Here is a 16,273-nt window from a genome sequence, read left to right as displayed (position 1 = left end):
GGGCCGGTTTTGTTCAATATCTTCATAAATGATCTGGAGGATGGTGTGGATTGCACCCTCAGCAAGTTTGCAGATGACACTAAACTGGGAGGAGAGATAGATACGCTGGAGGGCAGGGATAGGATACAGAGGGACCTAGACAAATTGGAGGATTGGGCCAAAAGAAATCTGATGAGGTTCAACAAGGACAAGTGCAGAGTCCTGCACTAAGGACGGAAGAATCCCATGCACCGCTACAGACTAGGGACCGAATGGCTCGGCAGCAGTTCTGCAGAAAAGGACCTAGGGGCTCCCTCCTGCCTGCTTCCAGTTCCCTTCCTGCTCTTCTGTGGTGGAGAGGCTGGGACAGGCAAGCTGGGGCCAGTGAGTGCAAGGCCCATGGCTGGGGGCACTGGGGCTGAGGCATATCGCACCACCCGCCTGGCACTCTGGGGCTGGAGCTGGGGGCACTGGGACCATGCCACCCAGCGCTGGGTTTGGGGGTGCTCTGGCCGCACCACCTACCTGGCAAACTGGGGCTGGGGGCACTGGGGCCAAGCCACTTGCCTGGCACTCTGGGGCAGGGGGCACACAGGGGGTCTGGTGACCGCAAGGGGGGTGTGCTGGGCTCCGGCAGGGGTGGACGGGGAAGGGTGGGGCCTCAGGCAGAAGGGGAGGGGCCAGTGGCTAGCCTCCCCCAACGGCTCGTTCACCCACCGCTCATGAGCAAGCGTCACATGGGGGTATGGTGCCCATGGGAGACAGTCCCAGGGAAGGGGAGGCAGGCGAGCTAGCAGACAAAGCACTGGCTTGGGACTCAGAGCTCTTGGGTTCAATCCTTGGCTTTGCCATTGAACTGCTGGACTAGTCATTTGGTCTCTCTGTGCCTCAGTTTCCCATCTGTACAGCAGAGATTATAGCCCAGCCCTACCTGGCAGGGGTGTTGGGAGAATAAATCCATTCAAGACTGATGCACCCAGATCCCGTGGCAGCAGGGGCCATATAGGTACCTAAGCTAGGGGAGAAACCTCTCCATCAGTGATGCATTGCCAAACGCTTGTCTGGAAGGATGTGATCTGAATGGGCCTGGTCCTGCCAGGTGCTGAGCATCCTCCTCTCTGAAATGAGGAGGGGGCTCAAGATCGGGCCCCCTGGTAGAAAATTCGTGCTGTGGGGAGCAGAGGGAAAGAGTTTCCCAGCCAGGGAGGTTTCTCCCAAATCACCCAGCTACTGTGCAGTTGAATGTGGAGACAGAGCACCCATGAACCAGCTGGGTGATCTTGTGGAGAAAGAAGAATGGTCAGAGGCAGGGGAGCTGGTTTCTGTCCCTGACTCTGCCACTGTGGTCACCTTGGGCACATCTCTTCACCGCTCTGTGCCTCGGTTTCCCTAGCTGCAAAGTGGAGACTGTAGCAAGCACCTCGCTTGCATCGTGTGCGGTGTCAGACTCTCCTGGACATTAAAAGCTTTGGGGGTCCTCAGCCAGCCAGCGCCGGCGGAGTTCAGAGCAGTGTGAGGAAATTGCTGGAAGTCAGGGAGCGGGCTGGGACCGTGTGCCATCGGATCACCAGCAGAGTGCACCGCTCAAAACGCGCGTCCCCAAATGTCTGACAGCGGATCTGTTGGGAATATTCCTATTCGTCATCAGCTGTATTGCCATCACTTCCAGATACCCCACGCCTTGCAGTAACTTCCAGAGGCCCCTGGCGCTAAACGCAGTATAAACACTAGGGCTGCCAACCCTCCTGGATTGTCCTGGAGTCTCCAGGAATTAAAGATCAACCTTTAATTCAGTGATTCTCAACCAGGGGTACACATACCCCTGGAGATACACAGATCTCTTCCAGGGGGTACATCAACTCGTCTAGATGTTTGCTTAGTTTTACAATGGGCTGCATGAAATGCACTAATGAAGTCAGTACCAACTAAAATTTCACACAGACAATGACTTGCTTATCCTGCTCTATATAGAATACACTGACATGTAAGTACAAGATTTATATTCCAAGTGGTTTATCTTATAATTCGATGGTAAAAATGAGAAAGTCCGCATTTTTCAGTACTAGTGTGGCTGGGACACTTATATTTTTATGTCTGATTTTGTAAGCAAGTCGTTTTTAAGGGAGGTGAAACTTGGGGGGTGTGCAAGACAAATCAGCCTCCTGAAAGGGGTACAGTCACCTGGAAAGGTTGAATTAAATGAAAGATTACTTTAATTAAAGATTATGCCATAGGCTGAAACCTTCAGGAATATGTCTAACCAAACCTGGGAACTGCAATAAACACCCCAAGGCAGACACAGTTCCTGCCCCAAAGAGTTTATTGAACTAACAAGTTACTGATTGGCATCTCCTTTGAGCAGGAGGGTCCTTCTTTATACACTCTGAATTCAAATGGGTCCCTTCCCCTTTAAGAGCTGCTTCGCTGTCCGTCTGACAAGTATAAATGTGCCAGCCACTCATATGGCTGAGGGAACAGAAGGGAGACAGGGCTGGCTGCAGGGACATAAACCATCCCAGAGTGAAGCAGGCAAGCCCATCCCCGGCTGAAGGAATGCTCAGGGTTTTCGTTCTCCATGCTGAAAATGTCCAGACACCGGATACAGACATCAGTGACTCTTACTGTTCTGTGGTGTTTGAAGGTAAGAGCCCTGAGATAGCAGGAGGCACCATGAACGGGAGGAAGGGATTGAGTGTTGGCGAAGCAGGGGAGGAGCATTCTGCAGCTGGCACTGCCAGTTGGGGAATAACACGGAACCTCTCCCCTCCTGCTTCCCTTGGGAGGAAACAAGCATTTAAAACCGAAGGGGAAAGCTTCATTGTTGGACAGAAGAATCATGTTGCCCCTTCTTTCTGGTCATTCTCTGGCCCCGCCCACCCATGGCTCCCCAGGCCCTGATGAATGAAAGCCCACAAACCCCTCTGGTGCCATTGTCCCCATTTTACAAGCGGGAAATCGAGGTGCAGAAAAGCAGCCTGAATTGCCCCAGGAGGCTCATTCTGGGGCAGAGAGGGGAGCAGAACCCTGGGACCAGGTCCTGCTTTAGACTGGAGTAAATCCACAGAGGTTAGCAGAGGCATGGGCGTGTCTGAGAGCAGAACCCGGCGGCAGGTTTCTGGACGTTGAAGAATTAAGGTTGCATCCTGTGAAGGATACATATTAGAACTGATTGATGGATGGAGGTTCTCCCAGGCGCCTGTGGCTTGGATGGGGGTTCACTCTGTTCCCTAGCTGTAGAATATTGTGTCTCGAAGCTTCAAGGGCCCAATCCTGGGAGATGCTGAGTGCTTCTGTTGGCTTCAGTGAGAACCGAGCACCTCTTGGGATCATGCCCTAACAGGGAGGGAAAATCCTGGGCTTTGAGCTAACGGTCTATCCTGGGGATTTTTCCAGGCTGCAGAGACACACGCCTGTGGTTTCCAGATCAAGTTACTGTACCTCTCTTTCTTTTAACCCTTGAGTGCACAGAAGGGACCTGCATGTCTAAAATCGTTCTGGGTCTTCCCATGTTGCGTTCAAATTGCCCTGTGCCTCAGCCCACTTATTCCCACTGTGTTTCTGAGCCTTCTCGCCAGGCCTCTGCACAGCCCCCCGGTCCCAGCGTCTCTGCTAGAACCGAGTCGATGACGATGCAAGAAAACAGCAGCTGGTAAAGCCTCCAGATCATTTCACGCTATTTATAACCCCCTCTTTGTGGCTGCACGGCCCTCCTTGGCCCAGTGAAAAGTCTCTGCTCCTGAGAATTGATCCACTTGATTCTGATAGGGGGAAACTGACCTTGCACACAGATCCTGCAGCCAGATAGGTTCCACCAGGGACTTAAGTGGGGCCAGGGCCCCAGCACGGGGGTGAATTTCACTTCTAATGAGTTTGAATCACTACAGCAAAGCACACATGGGAGACTTCCTGGTAGGATTGCAGAGAGAGAGCAATTAGATAGAAGGCATAGCCGAGTGGTTAAAGCCTGGGAAGTGGGGACCTGGGTTTATCTTTCACCTATGCAAGTGACTCACTTTGTGACCACAGGCAGGTCATTCCACTGTCTCCGTGCCTCAGTTTCCCTTCTGTTAATTGGGAGAGGTTTCCTCCAGCCTCCATGGGGTTGGGAGACCATGCTAACGTTTGCAAAGTGCATTGAGCCCCTCGGAGGGAGGGCACTGTGGGAGTGCAAGGTACCTGGGAGATGGCTACGACCAAAGAAGAGACACCCCTCTGTCTGGAGAACCCAGCCAGGGCTTTATACCGGGCCGACTGCATGCTGGGACAGGAGGTAGGAGTTTGGGCAGTGAGCACTGTGCCAATGTGCATTCAGTGCACACACGATCCAAGAAGCTCCTACCTCCCTGTCGGGCCTCAGTGCCTGCAGAGCTCCCGGCATCTGGGGGCAGAACACAGGGCATGATGCTCAGGAGTGGTGACAGGGAGTCCCAGCCTGTCTCTGGCTGGAAGGCTGGTGACTGCTGGGGCAGATCCATAGGGAATATGGCTAGAGAGGATCTGATCTTAGTGCTGCGAGGGCGTAGTGGAAGAACTAGTGGTCTGGCAGCCCCCTGCCAGATGGGTAGGGCCCCACCAAATTCACCCTCCATTCTGGTCAATTTCAACGCCATAGGCTATGAAAATTAGTCAGTTTCACATTTCAGATGTTTATATCTGAAATTTCAGGGTGTTGTAACTGGGGGGGTCCTGATCCAAAAGGGGGTCGTAGGGGGAGTCACAAGGCTGTTGGGGGGGGGGGTCACTGGATTGCCACCGTCACTCCTGCGCTGCCTTCAGCACCCCCGGAGCTTCCTGCAGTCGCTGCAGGTCGCTGGAGGTGGAAGTGGGTCTGATCTCCCCCACGGTGCTGGGGAGGGACAGGACTTGCTCTTCCCCTGCACTCGGGAAGCTTCGGCAGTTTCATTTGCCTGGCAGAGCCTGTCCTGGACTCCGTCCTGCGGCGTTTGTTTCTCTCTCTCAGCACTGAATGACACAGGCCTGTACTGCGGCCTAGCCTTCAACCTCTTCCCAGCTGTGGCGTTTGGAGCTTTCTGCCAGCACAGAGAAATGTGCCTCAGTCAGGACATTTATTTTAGTTCTCCTGGAACAGGAGGGGCCCAGGTGGCTCGTGGGTGTTGGGGACACGTTTTCCCTGCTTTCTTGCTCGCCTCAGGACCCAGCAATTGTTAGTGGGGCTTCAAGGATGAGCTAGCAGCTCACAACCCCCCACCCCCTCCCCGCAAGCCCTTTCTGTGTCCTGCAGCCACCCCACCCTGGGAGGGGAGCCCATCAGAGCTTACAGCTGAGCAGGGAAGGGACAGCCCAGGCCAGTGCGTGGTTGGGAGCGGCCGAAGGAACACCGATGTGCCGCAGAGAGCAGCGTGGGTGCTCAGCACGGGGCGCTCTCCCCTCAAAGTCAGCGCTGAGCGCAGTGCTAAGAGGCAGCGCTCTGCAGGGAAGGCTGTAGATGAGACTGTAGGGGGGCCACTGTTATCTCCGAGGGAGGAAGGATGTGGTTAGTGCCGGTCTGGGTTCGAGTCCTGGTTCTACGACAGACTCGCTGTGTGACCTGAGTCTCTCTGTGCAATGGGAGTGCAAGCACTCCCCTATCTCCCAGGGATCTTGGGAGTTAAAGATCTGAGGTGTTGACATACTACAGTACTGGGGCCATTTAAGCTCCTTAGATGATCAACGCTGAGGGGCTGTATTTTGGATGAGACATGAAGCAGAGATCCTGGCCACTTGTGATCATTGCAAGTCCTACGGTACTTTTCATAAGAATAGCAGGATAAGTCTTGGTTTCTTGACCACAACACACTGTGGATAACTATATTCTGGTACCCAAATTTCCTCCGCAACATCACTAGTACTTTTCTTCACCTTCTGATGCATAGTAACATTGTGTGTTCTACCCCAGAGACAGTTGCACTTCAGTGGCGGACCAAAGTTTACAGCTAAGCAGGGGCTGGACATCTGAGCAGCGATGGCAGAAGCGATCCCTGGGATACGAGGAGTAGAGCAGTTTGCTTGCAAATCACTTTGGGATCCTTTGGGTTGAACCGCATCATGGAATGTAAAAAATTGTACAGACCTGGAATGCATGTCTGCTGTACCCTGGCTGGCTGACTTCCCAGTGGCCCGCAGATTCGTGGTCGCAGGAAGGGAGGGAAGGATCCAGATCCAGGAAGGGAGGGAAGGATCCAGATACTTGGAAATGAGCTTTGTTTTACTAACAGTGTCTCACCCCAGTTACTGTTCAGGAAGCCTTTCTTGCCAGGGGCTGCATGTGTCTCCGGCAGAGGTTGGTGTCCTGGACCGAAGCCGCCTGGGCTCCTGCTGTTGGAACCTGTGGCTTCCCCAGCTCGAGGCCGTGCTTCACGACTGCTGGCACAGGGCTGCTCTCTCTGCTAGAGGTTGCTCGTTTATACTAGGCCCCCTTTGCATGACTCTCCTCGTACTAAAGGGCTAGAGGCGGGAGGAAGTGCCACCAATGACTACTTTAGGAAGGCCCCTTTCCCTTGCCAGAGGGGTGCAGATGGGGCCTGGGTGTAAGATGTGCAGCTGTGGGGAGCTGAGTGGGATTTCAGAGGTCGTGTCTTTCTACACTGGAGCAAACCCAAATGCTTTTGAACGTTTTTGTGACAACTGAACTGTGTTGAAACGACCCCTTTGCGCAGAAAAGCGGAGGGGTTTGATTCAGGACGCAGTGGCCTAGTGGTTAGAGCAGCGGCTGGGGTGGATGGAGACCCGGGTGCACGTCTCCGCTTTGCGTGAGTCATGGCAGAGTGTTTCCTCACCCATTCAGAGACCCCTGCAATGTTCCGACCAGCTCTATTTGCCTCCTGAACGCTGACATGAGAAACTGACTGCAAAGTGCCTTCAGCCCCGGCTGCTTTAGAGAAACAGATTCAGGACCCTCGTGTGACCTGATGCGCTGATGTAAAGCGAGGCGCATACCAGCGTGGCTTCATCCAGCCATTGACCAGAGCAAATTGCACAGCGGAAACCCTGCTTTCCATCCGTGCAGCAGGTCTGCATTAGGGGGCTGTACTGGCCGAACTGCACGGATGCTGTTCTACCCCTGCAAATCCTCAGAGAGGCAGGGCTTCAGGCCGAGCCGCAGCCTGTGGCTTTGAGAACTGGCGGTGAGCAGGGGTCCGGGCAGCCAGCGTTGTCCGTAGTTGGAGGAAGACGCCTAGTAGAGGGCGGCGACCGGGGTCAGGTGTGGCCTTAGGTACCGTCTTCACTGAGGATCTGGAAAAGGGAGTAATGGCACTTTACTAAGATATGCAGATGAGGCTGCACTCGGAGGAGTTGCGACCGAGGACAGAGAACAGAGCCCTGGGGGTTTTTTGCCTTCCTCTGTAGCATGAGGCACGGGTCACTTGCTGGAGGATTCTCTGCTCCTTGAAGTCTTTAAACCACAAGTTGAGGACTTCAATATCTCAGGCATAGGTGAGAGGTTTTTCGCAGGAGTGGGTGGGTGAGATTCTGTGGCCTGCATTGTGCAGGAGGTCAGACTAGATGATCATAATGGTCCCTTCTGACCTTAGTATCTATGAATCTATGAAATAAACCAAAGGGGCCTGCAGAGACCAGGGACTCCAGCAGAAAATGACCAGGAGGTTCAAGCTGGAAAACTGCAGCCAGTCCCTGGGCAGGGGAGCAGGCCCCACAGGAGAGGCTCGGGGTGAATGAAGGAGGAATCTGGAAAGCCGTGACACTGAGACCCGCACGCCTGGAATCTGAGGGTTCAGCTCTGGGCTTCCCATCAGCAGAAAAATCCTGACCGAGTGGAGGGAGATCAGAGATGTCTGTCTGACCCGGCCCCTGTGACTGGGGTATCTCAGCAGGCTTTCGTGTATTTATCCTCACCCTCTGCCCCTGTGAAGCAGGGAAAGGCTATCCTCCCCACTATACACCTAGAGAAACTGAGTCACGGAGAGACCAACCGACTGGCACAAGGTCCCCCAGGCCACCTATAGCAGCCTGGGGAATCGCATGCCAGTGTTTAAAGTACCAGGCTAATGCGCTAACCACCAGATCCTCCCCCCACAGCTGAGCCATAAAATAGCCAAGGAGGCTGAGGGTAGGGATGAGGCAAACCTGGAAGAGCTGAATCTGTAATGATTGGCTGAACCACGCCAAAGGGGGCGGGGATGCGAGACCAGCGTCCACGGCTCAGACGGACAAACACCAAGGAGGGAAGGGATATTTTCCCTCCTTAGAAGGCACTGGAGCAGTAATGGCATGGAATTAAGAAGGGGCAAACTGAGAGTGAATATCAGCAGTGCCTTCTGGACAGTGGAGTGTGGATTCATGTCTCAAAGGGGAGCAGACAGGAACCCATCACTTGGGATGCTTGAAACCCAAGTGCAGTAAACGCTTAATAGGAGACAATTCTGCCCTGGCCAGGAGAGGGACCGGGGGAGCTAACAGATCCTTCCCCACTCTGCTCTTCCTGGTGATGTTGCAAAGTGTGTATCTTGTACAAGAAGAGTCTGATTATCAGAGGTGCTGAGCGCTCATGGCTGCCCATCTCAGTGGGGCGTGGGGATCACTTCCGAAAATCAGGCCGGAGATTCCTGCCTCCAGGCACACTTTGCTTGTGCACGCTCCCTCTCGCGTTCTTACTTTCTCTCCCTCTCTTTTATTTCCCCCTCTGTGGCCTGCCAATGCTGAGCTCAGGTGCCAGGGGATAGGATACAAACAGCCAGCAGCGTCCGGACGCTTTCCAGACAGGCGCAGAGGGTGGAGACACCCAAGCCCTGGGGCGAGCCCAGCCCCTCTTGCAGCTGACACAGGTCCTGAGGGGGCTGCGCTGTGGGGCTGGTCGGGGACCAGTGTTCTCACCCATGAAAAACATCCGTGACAAAGGTTTAAAAACAAAAACAAACAGTGCAAATGTTTGTGTGTTTGTCAAAAAATGGAAAATGTTTAAATTCCCTCAAGTATTGTTAGCAAAATAAATAATTGAAAAAAAGAAACCTGAACAGTTCAGACAAAAATAGACTGTTTTCTCTTTGAAAATTTCCATTTAGTAAAAAACCCTCCATTTTCCATCAAAACCCAAAGAATCAACAGAAAATTATTGAGCGTCTCTATTCCATGGTTCTGTGCCAGGCTCTGACCTGCAGGGTTCTTTGGCTACTGACCGCTCTGCTGCAGGAAAATGGACTTTCATCCTTGTGATCCTGGCAGAAACCGCAGGGGATTTCCTGGCTATATGGCCCCCCTGTACAGCTGATTCTTGGGTAGGGACTATCACTTGGCATTCAAGTACTACAAATGCTGATTTACCTTTTGCCAAAGGATCTTGCAACACTAATGAGGAAAAACTAATAATTTTGCTTTTCTCGAGTATCTGATGCCTGGGGGTACCAAAGCTGGGGCATTTAGATGTAGATGTTACAAGCCACTGTAGTTTGAGCTGACGGACCAGATCTGTTAATTGCAGACACTCAAGACTCATAACCGCTGTATCCACTAGAAGGGGGCAGAGAACCACGACATATTAGTGTGGGTTACGTGGCTCGCTTTGTAAATACTAATGACCAGGCCCTACCAATTTCACTGCCCAGCCGTGAAAAACCTGTCATGGACCATGAAATAAGCCCTTCCCCGCGAAATCTGATCTCCCCAGGCTGCTGGGAGCACCCTAGCCAGTGGGCAGTTAGCTGGGAGTCCCAGCCAGGCTGGCGAGGGACAGGACTTGTCCTTCCCCTACACAGCCGCTCTCGGAGGGGGAAGGAGCTCAGACCCATCTCTGGGTCCCCACGGTTACACCACCTTGAAATTTCAGATGTTTAATCTGAAAACGTGAAATTGACCAATTAAAAAACCCTCTGGCTGTAAAATTGAACGAAGTGGACTGTGAATGTGGTAGGGCCCTACTCATGATTTAACCCTCCCTAATAAAGCCTGTGGAGTGGATCTGTATGCTCAGATGGGGAAAACTGAGACTGAGAGAGAGGAAATGATTTGCCCAGCATCACACAGCAAGGGAATGGCAGTACCCAAAATCCTGACTCCCAGCCGCCTCCTGAACCACTGGACAATGCTTCCTGCCACACCTGGGGGGTGTCCAGCCAGCCTGCTGCACATTCTTCATGGAAAATGTGGATGTTGTGGAAACAACGTTTCTCCGTTATCGCCTGCCGGAAAATTACACAATGCTGCAGTTCAAAGGGTGTCTCATCACCTTCCTCTGCTCTGGGTGACTAGAGGAGGATGAGCAGGGAAGGGAACTTGTGGAGGGAGGTGTAAGGGGGAGGGGGAAACACCCGTCTGGCTGACCTAGCTCCTGCTAGGAGGTAAAGAGGATCTGGTATGGCTATGGCAGCTCTCCTGACACCCAGGCGCCACGGGTGAGGCCCTGTGCCCTGCTTCAGTTCCCTGCGCATGTGGTAGATAGACACAGGTCGTTGATAAAAATATCCAGCAGCATCGGACCAAGAACCAGTTCCTGGGGACCCCTCTGAAAACAGCCCTCCTCTTTGATCTTTTCCCATTAACAGCTACATTCCGCAATCCATAAGCGAGCCGGTTTTTAATCCATCCAGTGCGTTCCCTGTTAACTCCATATCATGCAAATATTTCATTCGGAGCAACGGGGCTTGAAGTTGGAGCTAGACAAACTGAGACTGGCAATAAGGGTGCACATTGATAGCAGTGTGGGTAATGAACCACTGGAACAACTTACCAAGGGCCATGGGGGATTCTCCATCAGGGGCAATTTTAAAATCAAGACTAGATGATTTTCTATAAGATCATCTCTAACTCAAGCAGGAACTAATTCAGGGGAGTCCTGTGGCCCGTGCTGTGCAGGGGGTCAGACTAGGTGATCACAGTGGTCCCCCTTTGGCCCTGGAATTAACAAATCTATGGCACTAAGTCAAGTGTCCTGGAGAAACCCAAGTATACTCTTATCAGTGCAGTTCATAGAATCATAGAATATCAGGGTTGGAAGGGACCTCAGGAGGTCATCTAGTCCAACCCCCTGCTCAAAGCAGGACCAATTCCCAGTTAAATCATCCCAGCCAGCGCTTTGTCAAGCCTGACCTTAAAAACCTCTAAGGAAGGAGATTCTACCACCTCCCTAGGTAACACATTCCAGTGTTTCACCACCCTCTTAGTGAAAAAGTTTTTCCTAATATCCAATCTAAACCTCCCCCACTGCAACTTGAGACCATTACTCCTCGTTCTGTCATCTGCTACCATTGAGAACAGTCTAGAGCCATCCTCTTTGGAACCCCCTTTCAGGTAGTTGAAAGCAGCTATCAAATCCCCCCTCATTCTTCTCTTCTGCAGGCTAAACAATCCCAGCTCCCTCAGCCTCTCCTCATAACTCATGTGTTCCAGACCCCTAATCATTTTTGTTGCCCTTTGCTGGACTCTCTCCAATTTATCCACATCCTTCTTGAAGTGTGGGGCCCAAAACTGGACACAGTACTCCAGATGAGGCCTCACCAATGTCGAATAGAGGGGAACGATCACGTCCCTCGATCTGCTCGCTATGCCCCTACTTATACATCCCAAAATGCCATTGGCCTTCTTGGCAACAAGGGCACACTGCTGACTCATATCCAGCTTCTCGTCCACTGTCACCCCTAGGTCCTTTTCCGCAGAACTGCTGCCTAGCCATTCGGTCCCTAGTCTGTAGCTGTGCATTGGGTTCTTCCGTCCTAAGTGCAGGACCCTGCACTTATCCTTATTGAACCTCATCAGATTTCTTTTGGCCCAATCCTCCAATTTGTCTAGGTCCTTCTGTATCCTATCCCTCCCCTCCAGCGTATCTACCACTCCTCCCAGTTTAGTATCATCCGCAAATTTGCTGAGAGTGCAATCCACACCATCCTCCAGATCATTTATGAAGATATTGAACAAAACCGGCCCCAGGACCGACCCTTGGGGCACTCCACTTGATACCAGCTGCCAACTAGACATGGAGCCATTGATCACTACCCGTTGAGCCCGACAATCTAGCCAGCTTTCTACCCACCTTATAGTGCATTCATCCAGCCCATACTTCCTTAACTTGCTGACAAGAATACTGTGGGAGATCGTGTCAAAAGCTTTGCTAAAGTCAAGAAACAATACATCCACTGCTTTCCCTTCATCCACAGAACCAGTAATCTCATCATAAAAGGCGATTAGATTAGTCAGGCATGACCTTCCCTTGGTGAATCCATGCTGGCTGTTCCTGATCACTTTCCTCTCATGCAAGTGCTTCAGGATTGATTCTTTGAGGACCTGCTCCATGATTTTTCCAGGGACTGAGGTGAGGTGGGCTTAGGTGGGCTGCTCCGGCACCAGTCCCTCTTTCATTATTTATCCACACCGGAACAGCTTCAGGAGGAGAGACCGAAGGAGCCCCACAGCAGAACAGCCCAGAGCTCAGCGAGAGGGAGTAGAACCCAGGGCTCCCACATCCCAGCTGAGTGCTCTAACCGCTAGGCTAAAAGTTAGACAGTGGGGCCCCACCAGTGCCCCTTCCTCCTCCAGCCCCGGGAGCTTGGATGGGACCCAGGCTTGTAGCCGGCCTCTACCCTGCAGGAGGGACAGGCGTTCGCTTGCCCATCTCACCCAGGTTCACGAATCGCTCTGGGCTTAGGCGAGAGATGGGGGTCCCAATGCCGAAAGGGAGCAGCAGCGTACGTGCCCAGAGGCAGAAACCTCTGTACAGAGGGAAGTTTTATCCTGAAAACTTAGCTGCTGAGAGAGTTGAGGACCCTACAGGGTCTGGTGGGAGCTTTGTGGATCTAAATCTGGGGGTTGGTGGATCCCACCTGTAGTGCTCAGAAATAATCAGTTCATTTTACTAACTACAGCTAATGCTTCCTGGGTTTCATTAATCAGTTCGTTTCCCACAGGAGCAGCATTTTTGATAAAATTTTGATAAACCTTTTTGAAAACCAGCCTATTTAAGGTTATTTTATTTCATAAAACAAAATTAAAATGTTACTTTTGCGCATTTGGCTTTGACCTTGAGTTTTCAGCCACAGAGAGACGGATGAAAATCACAAGTAAAATAATTAATCATCATCTAGTCAATAAGAAATGTATCCGTCTCCCCTTCCTAAAATAAGAGTGAATGTAAACATTAAGAATCTGAAGTAATGTAAGTTGAGCTGTATAAGTGCTTAAATAAATGGGTATGGATATAACATATCACACTGCTCCTTTTCGCTAACCAGGAGATTTAGTATAAAGACTCTATTTAGTTGCCATGTTTTAATGGTTACTGTTACAGTTCAGGGTGACTGCACCTGTATTTCCCCTTCACGGTACGGCCCGTGCACCCATTCTAGGCTTCCAGTCTCCCAGCTGCCACCTCTCCTGGCCAGAGACCCATGTCTCTTTCTCTCCTGCCTAGGGTTTTTGCAGGCTGCACAGTTCCCTGCCTACACTCTGAATTCCCCAGTGACACAGACTGCCTCAGCAGGCCGGCTTTGCCTTCCTTCCTCAGAGGCTATAAACAGCGTAAATACCCACGGTTAAGTTACCACCCTGCTCTTCCTAAGCAAGCACATTAATTCTTAAGGGAAGAGCATTACACACAAAACAATCAGCGAACCAACACTCATGCTAATAAGTGTGCCAGAGATCACCGCAAGTCCCACAAGGCCTCTGGTAGGTGAACAAGCCTTCAAACCCCACACAAGGATGTGTCTGTGGTCACAAGTTCATAACAGCTAGGAGCTCAGAACAAACACACTTAGAAATAAGTCTGTCATTCATTGGGTCTTTGGTCCTGGCAATAAGTAATTAGTAGACAGTGGGTTTCTCCTTAGGGTGTAGTTTCAAAAGTATGGATTTGGAGGTGGGTATTTGCATTCCCCTTCTCCCAAATATTTCTAGGAAACCCACTCGACTAAAAATTCCTTCTTGTCTTGACTCTTGTTCAAAAGAGGTTTCAGAGTGATAGCTGTGTTAGTCTGTATCAGCAAAAAAAACCGAGGAGTACTTGTGGCACCTTAGAGACTAACAAATTTATTTGGGCATAAGCTTTCGTGGGCTAAAACCCACTTCATCAGATGCATGCAGTGGAAAATACAGTAGGAAGATATATATATATACACAGAGAACATGAAAAATGGGGGTTGCCATACCAACTGTAATGAGACCAATTAATTAAAGTGGGCTATTATCAGCAGGAGGGAAAAAAAACCTTTTGTAGTGATAATCAGGGTGGCCCATTTCAAACAGTTGACAAGGTGTGAGTAACTGTAGGGGAAAAAAATTAGCATAGGGAAATAGTTTTTACTTTGTGTCATGACCCATCCACTCCCAGTCTTTATTCAAGCCTAATTTAATGGTGTCCAGTTTGCAAATTAATTCCAGTTCTGCTGCGTTCAATCCATTAGCTCTCCCAGGCCAGCCCAGCTACTGGGGAGGGAGCCGGGATCTAGTTCTTCTTGTGTACCAGCAACACAATTCTTTGCTACGTTCCAGTCAGTTCCAGCTGTGCCACCCCATCGAAGGCAGAGACACGGGCAAGTGTCACTGAGGGCCTGCTTCACCTTTCATTCCGGGGGAGGGGGGGAGAATGGAAGGCTCCCCTCTCGGCTCTCAGACCCCCAGGGGACCTGGTGGGGCCGGCCGCCAGAAAAGCCTGCTCCTGACTTGTAAACGTAGCAAATTGGCTTGGCGTGTGTTGGAGAGGACAGTTGTGGCCCCAACTGGTGCCATTTTTAGAGAGTTAGGGCCCTTCTCTAGGCCCTCTGCATTGGGGAGAATTTCACCCACCCCCTGTAAAATCCTCCCCTGATTGCTACATGCATCGCTGATCAGAGGGAGCCAGGCCTATTGGATTGAGACCTATGGAGGTTCAGCTTTCAGGACCACACTAGAGTGGAAGCATGGCCTTATGGTTAAGGCTTAGGACTCATGAGTTTAATTCCCGGTTTGTAGAGTCTCTGTAACATTGGCCAGGGTACTACATCTCTTTCTGCTTCAGTTTCCCCATATGAAAATTGAAGTTAATAATTATTTATTTGACCAGTGGTAGATCAGGGCTCCATTGTGCGAGGTGCTGTACAAACACAGAACAAAACAACCGTCCATTTCCTGGAGGAGCTTACCATCCAAGTATTACTACATCCCGACCACACAGGAGGGTAAATAATTAATGTTTGAGAGGTGTTCCATCTTGATTGGGGGGATGTAACTAATTATCCAGGCAGATTGGTTCATACAGATCACTTGCACTGCATGAACTGGAGGGAATTTTGCTACAGGAAAAATTGTTTTATCCTGCCAGGAATACACACCCCACGCTCACCCAGCAGGGGGTGTCCTGGGGCTGTGTTTTAGCAATTCAAGCCATTCTCGACTATAGGCCTTTCACGGTGCCCATGCACGTTCGCTATCCCTTGTTAGCAATAATTCAGGCAACTGTACGTCTGGCTAGTGCATTTCAACATCGCTTCCTCCATGGCCGGATTGTCAGCTGCTCCCAGTTCCTCCCCCTTGCTTGCCTCTCTCCCAGGAGCTGAACACAACCCTTTAAAGAAGATCAAGAAACCACTCGGTGGGAATGGGGGAGCCAGGTAGCCCTTAGAAACATTCTCATCCCAAATTCATGGCTAGTCGCTTAGCAGACTCTTCTGCGCTGCGTCCCATTAACTCCTCATGGCCACCCAAACTGAGGCAAAGCACAATACGGTCCTTGCTGGGCGAAGAGCATCCCACGGGAAATCAGGAGACATCTTATTTCCTAGGTTTCAGAGTAGCAGCCGTGTCAGTCTGTATTCGCAAAAAGAAAAGGAGGACTTGTGGCACCTTAGAGACTAACCAATTTATTTGAGCATAAGCTTCTGTGAGCTACAGCCCACTTCATCGAATGCATTCAGTGGAAAATACAGAAGATGTTTTTGGGGTGCATCCCACTCTCCTGTTGGATTTGTGCTGGAAATGGCCCACCTTGATTATCATACACATTGTAAGGAGAGTGATCACTTTAGATAAGCTATTACCAGCAGGAGTGTGGGGTGGGGGGAGAGAAAACACTTTGTAGTGATAAACACCCACTTTTTCAAGGTTTGCATGTATAAAAAGATCTTCTGTATTTTCCGCAGTATGCATCCGATGAAGTGAGCTGTAGCTCACGAAAGCTCGTGCTCAAATAAATTGGTTAGTCTCTAAGGTGCCACAAGAAGCCCTTATCTTATTTCCTAGCATCTCTCATTCATGTGCAAAGACTGTCTGGAGCCATGGAGTCAATCTCCGTGTGTATCTGGAGGCTCTGCGGCCTGGTCTGTGTGACCTACTAGTCAATGTCACCTACGTATCCCACCTGACCCACAGGCGGGGA

General features: G+C 51.1%; 1 protein-coding gene across 5 annotated transcripts in view; it reads left to right on the top strand.

Annotated features, from left to right (window-relative positions):
* Nucleotides 1-2,425: 2,425 nt before the first annotated feature.
* Nucleotides 2,426-16,273, top strand: part of DYSF (dysferlin) — a 304,292-nt gene continuing 290,444 nt past the window's right edge. For 4 of the 5 annotated variants that reach the window (XM_075128161.1, XM_075128162.1, XM_075128163.1 and 1 more), the window contains exon 1: nucleotides 2,428-2,620. In XM_075128161.1, the coding sequence (XP_074984262.1) occupies nucleotides 2,533-2,620 (88 nt within the window). In that variant the 5' untranslated portion in view covers nucleotides 2,428-2,532. Of the gene's footprint in view, nucleotides 2,621-16,273 lie in introns of all 5 variants that reach the window. The other variant, XM_075128166.1, reaches the window with a different exon arrangement.

Source organism: Caretta caretta, chromosome 4 (genome assembly GCF_965140235.1).
Source record: "Caretta caretta isolate rCarCar2 chromosome 4, rCarCar1.hap1, whole genome shotgun sequence".
Taxonomy (NCBI): domain Eukaryota; kingdom Metazoa; phylum Chordata; order Testudines; family Cheloniidae; genus Caretta; species Caretta caretta.
This window is presented reverse-complemented; position numbering and strand designations above follow the sequence as displayed.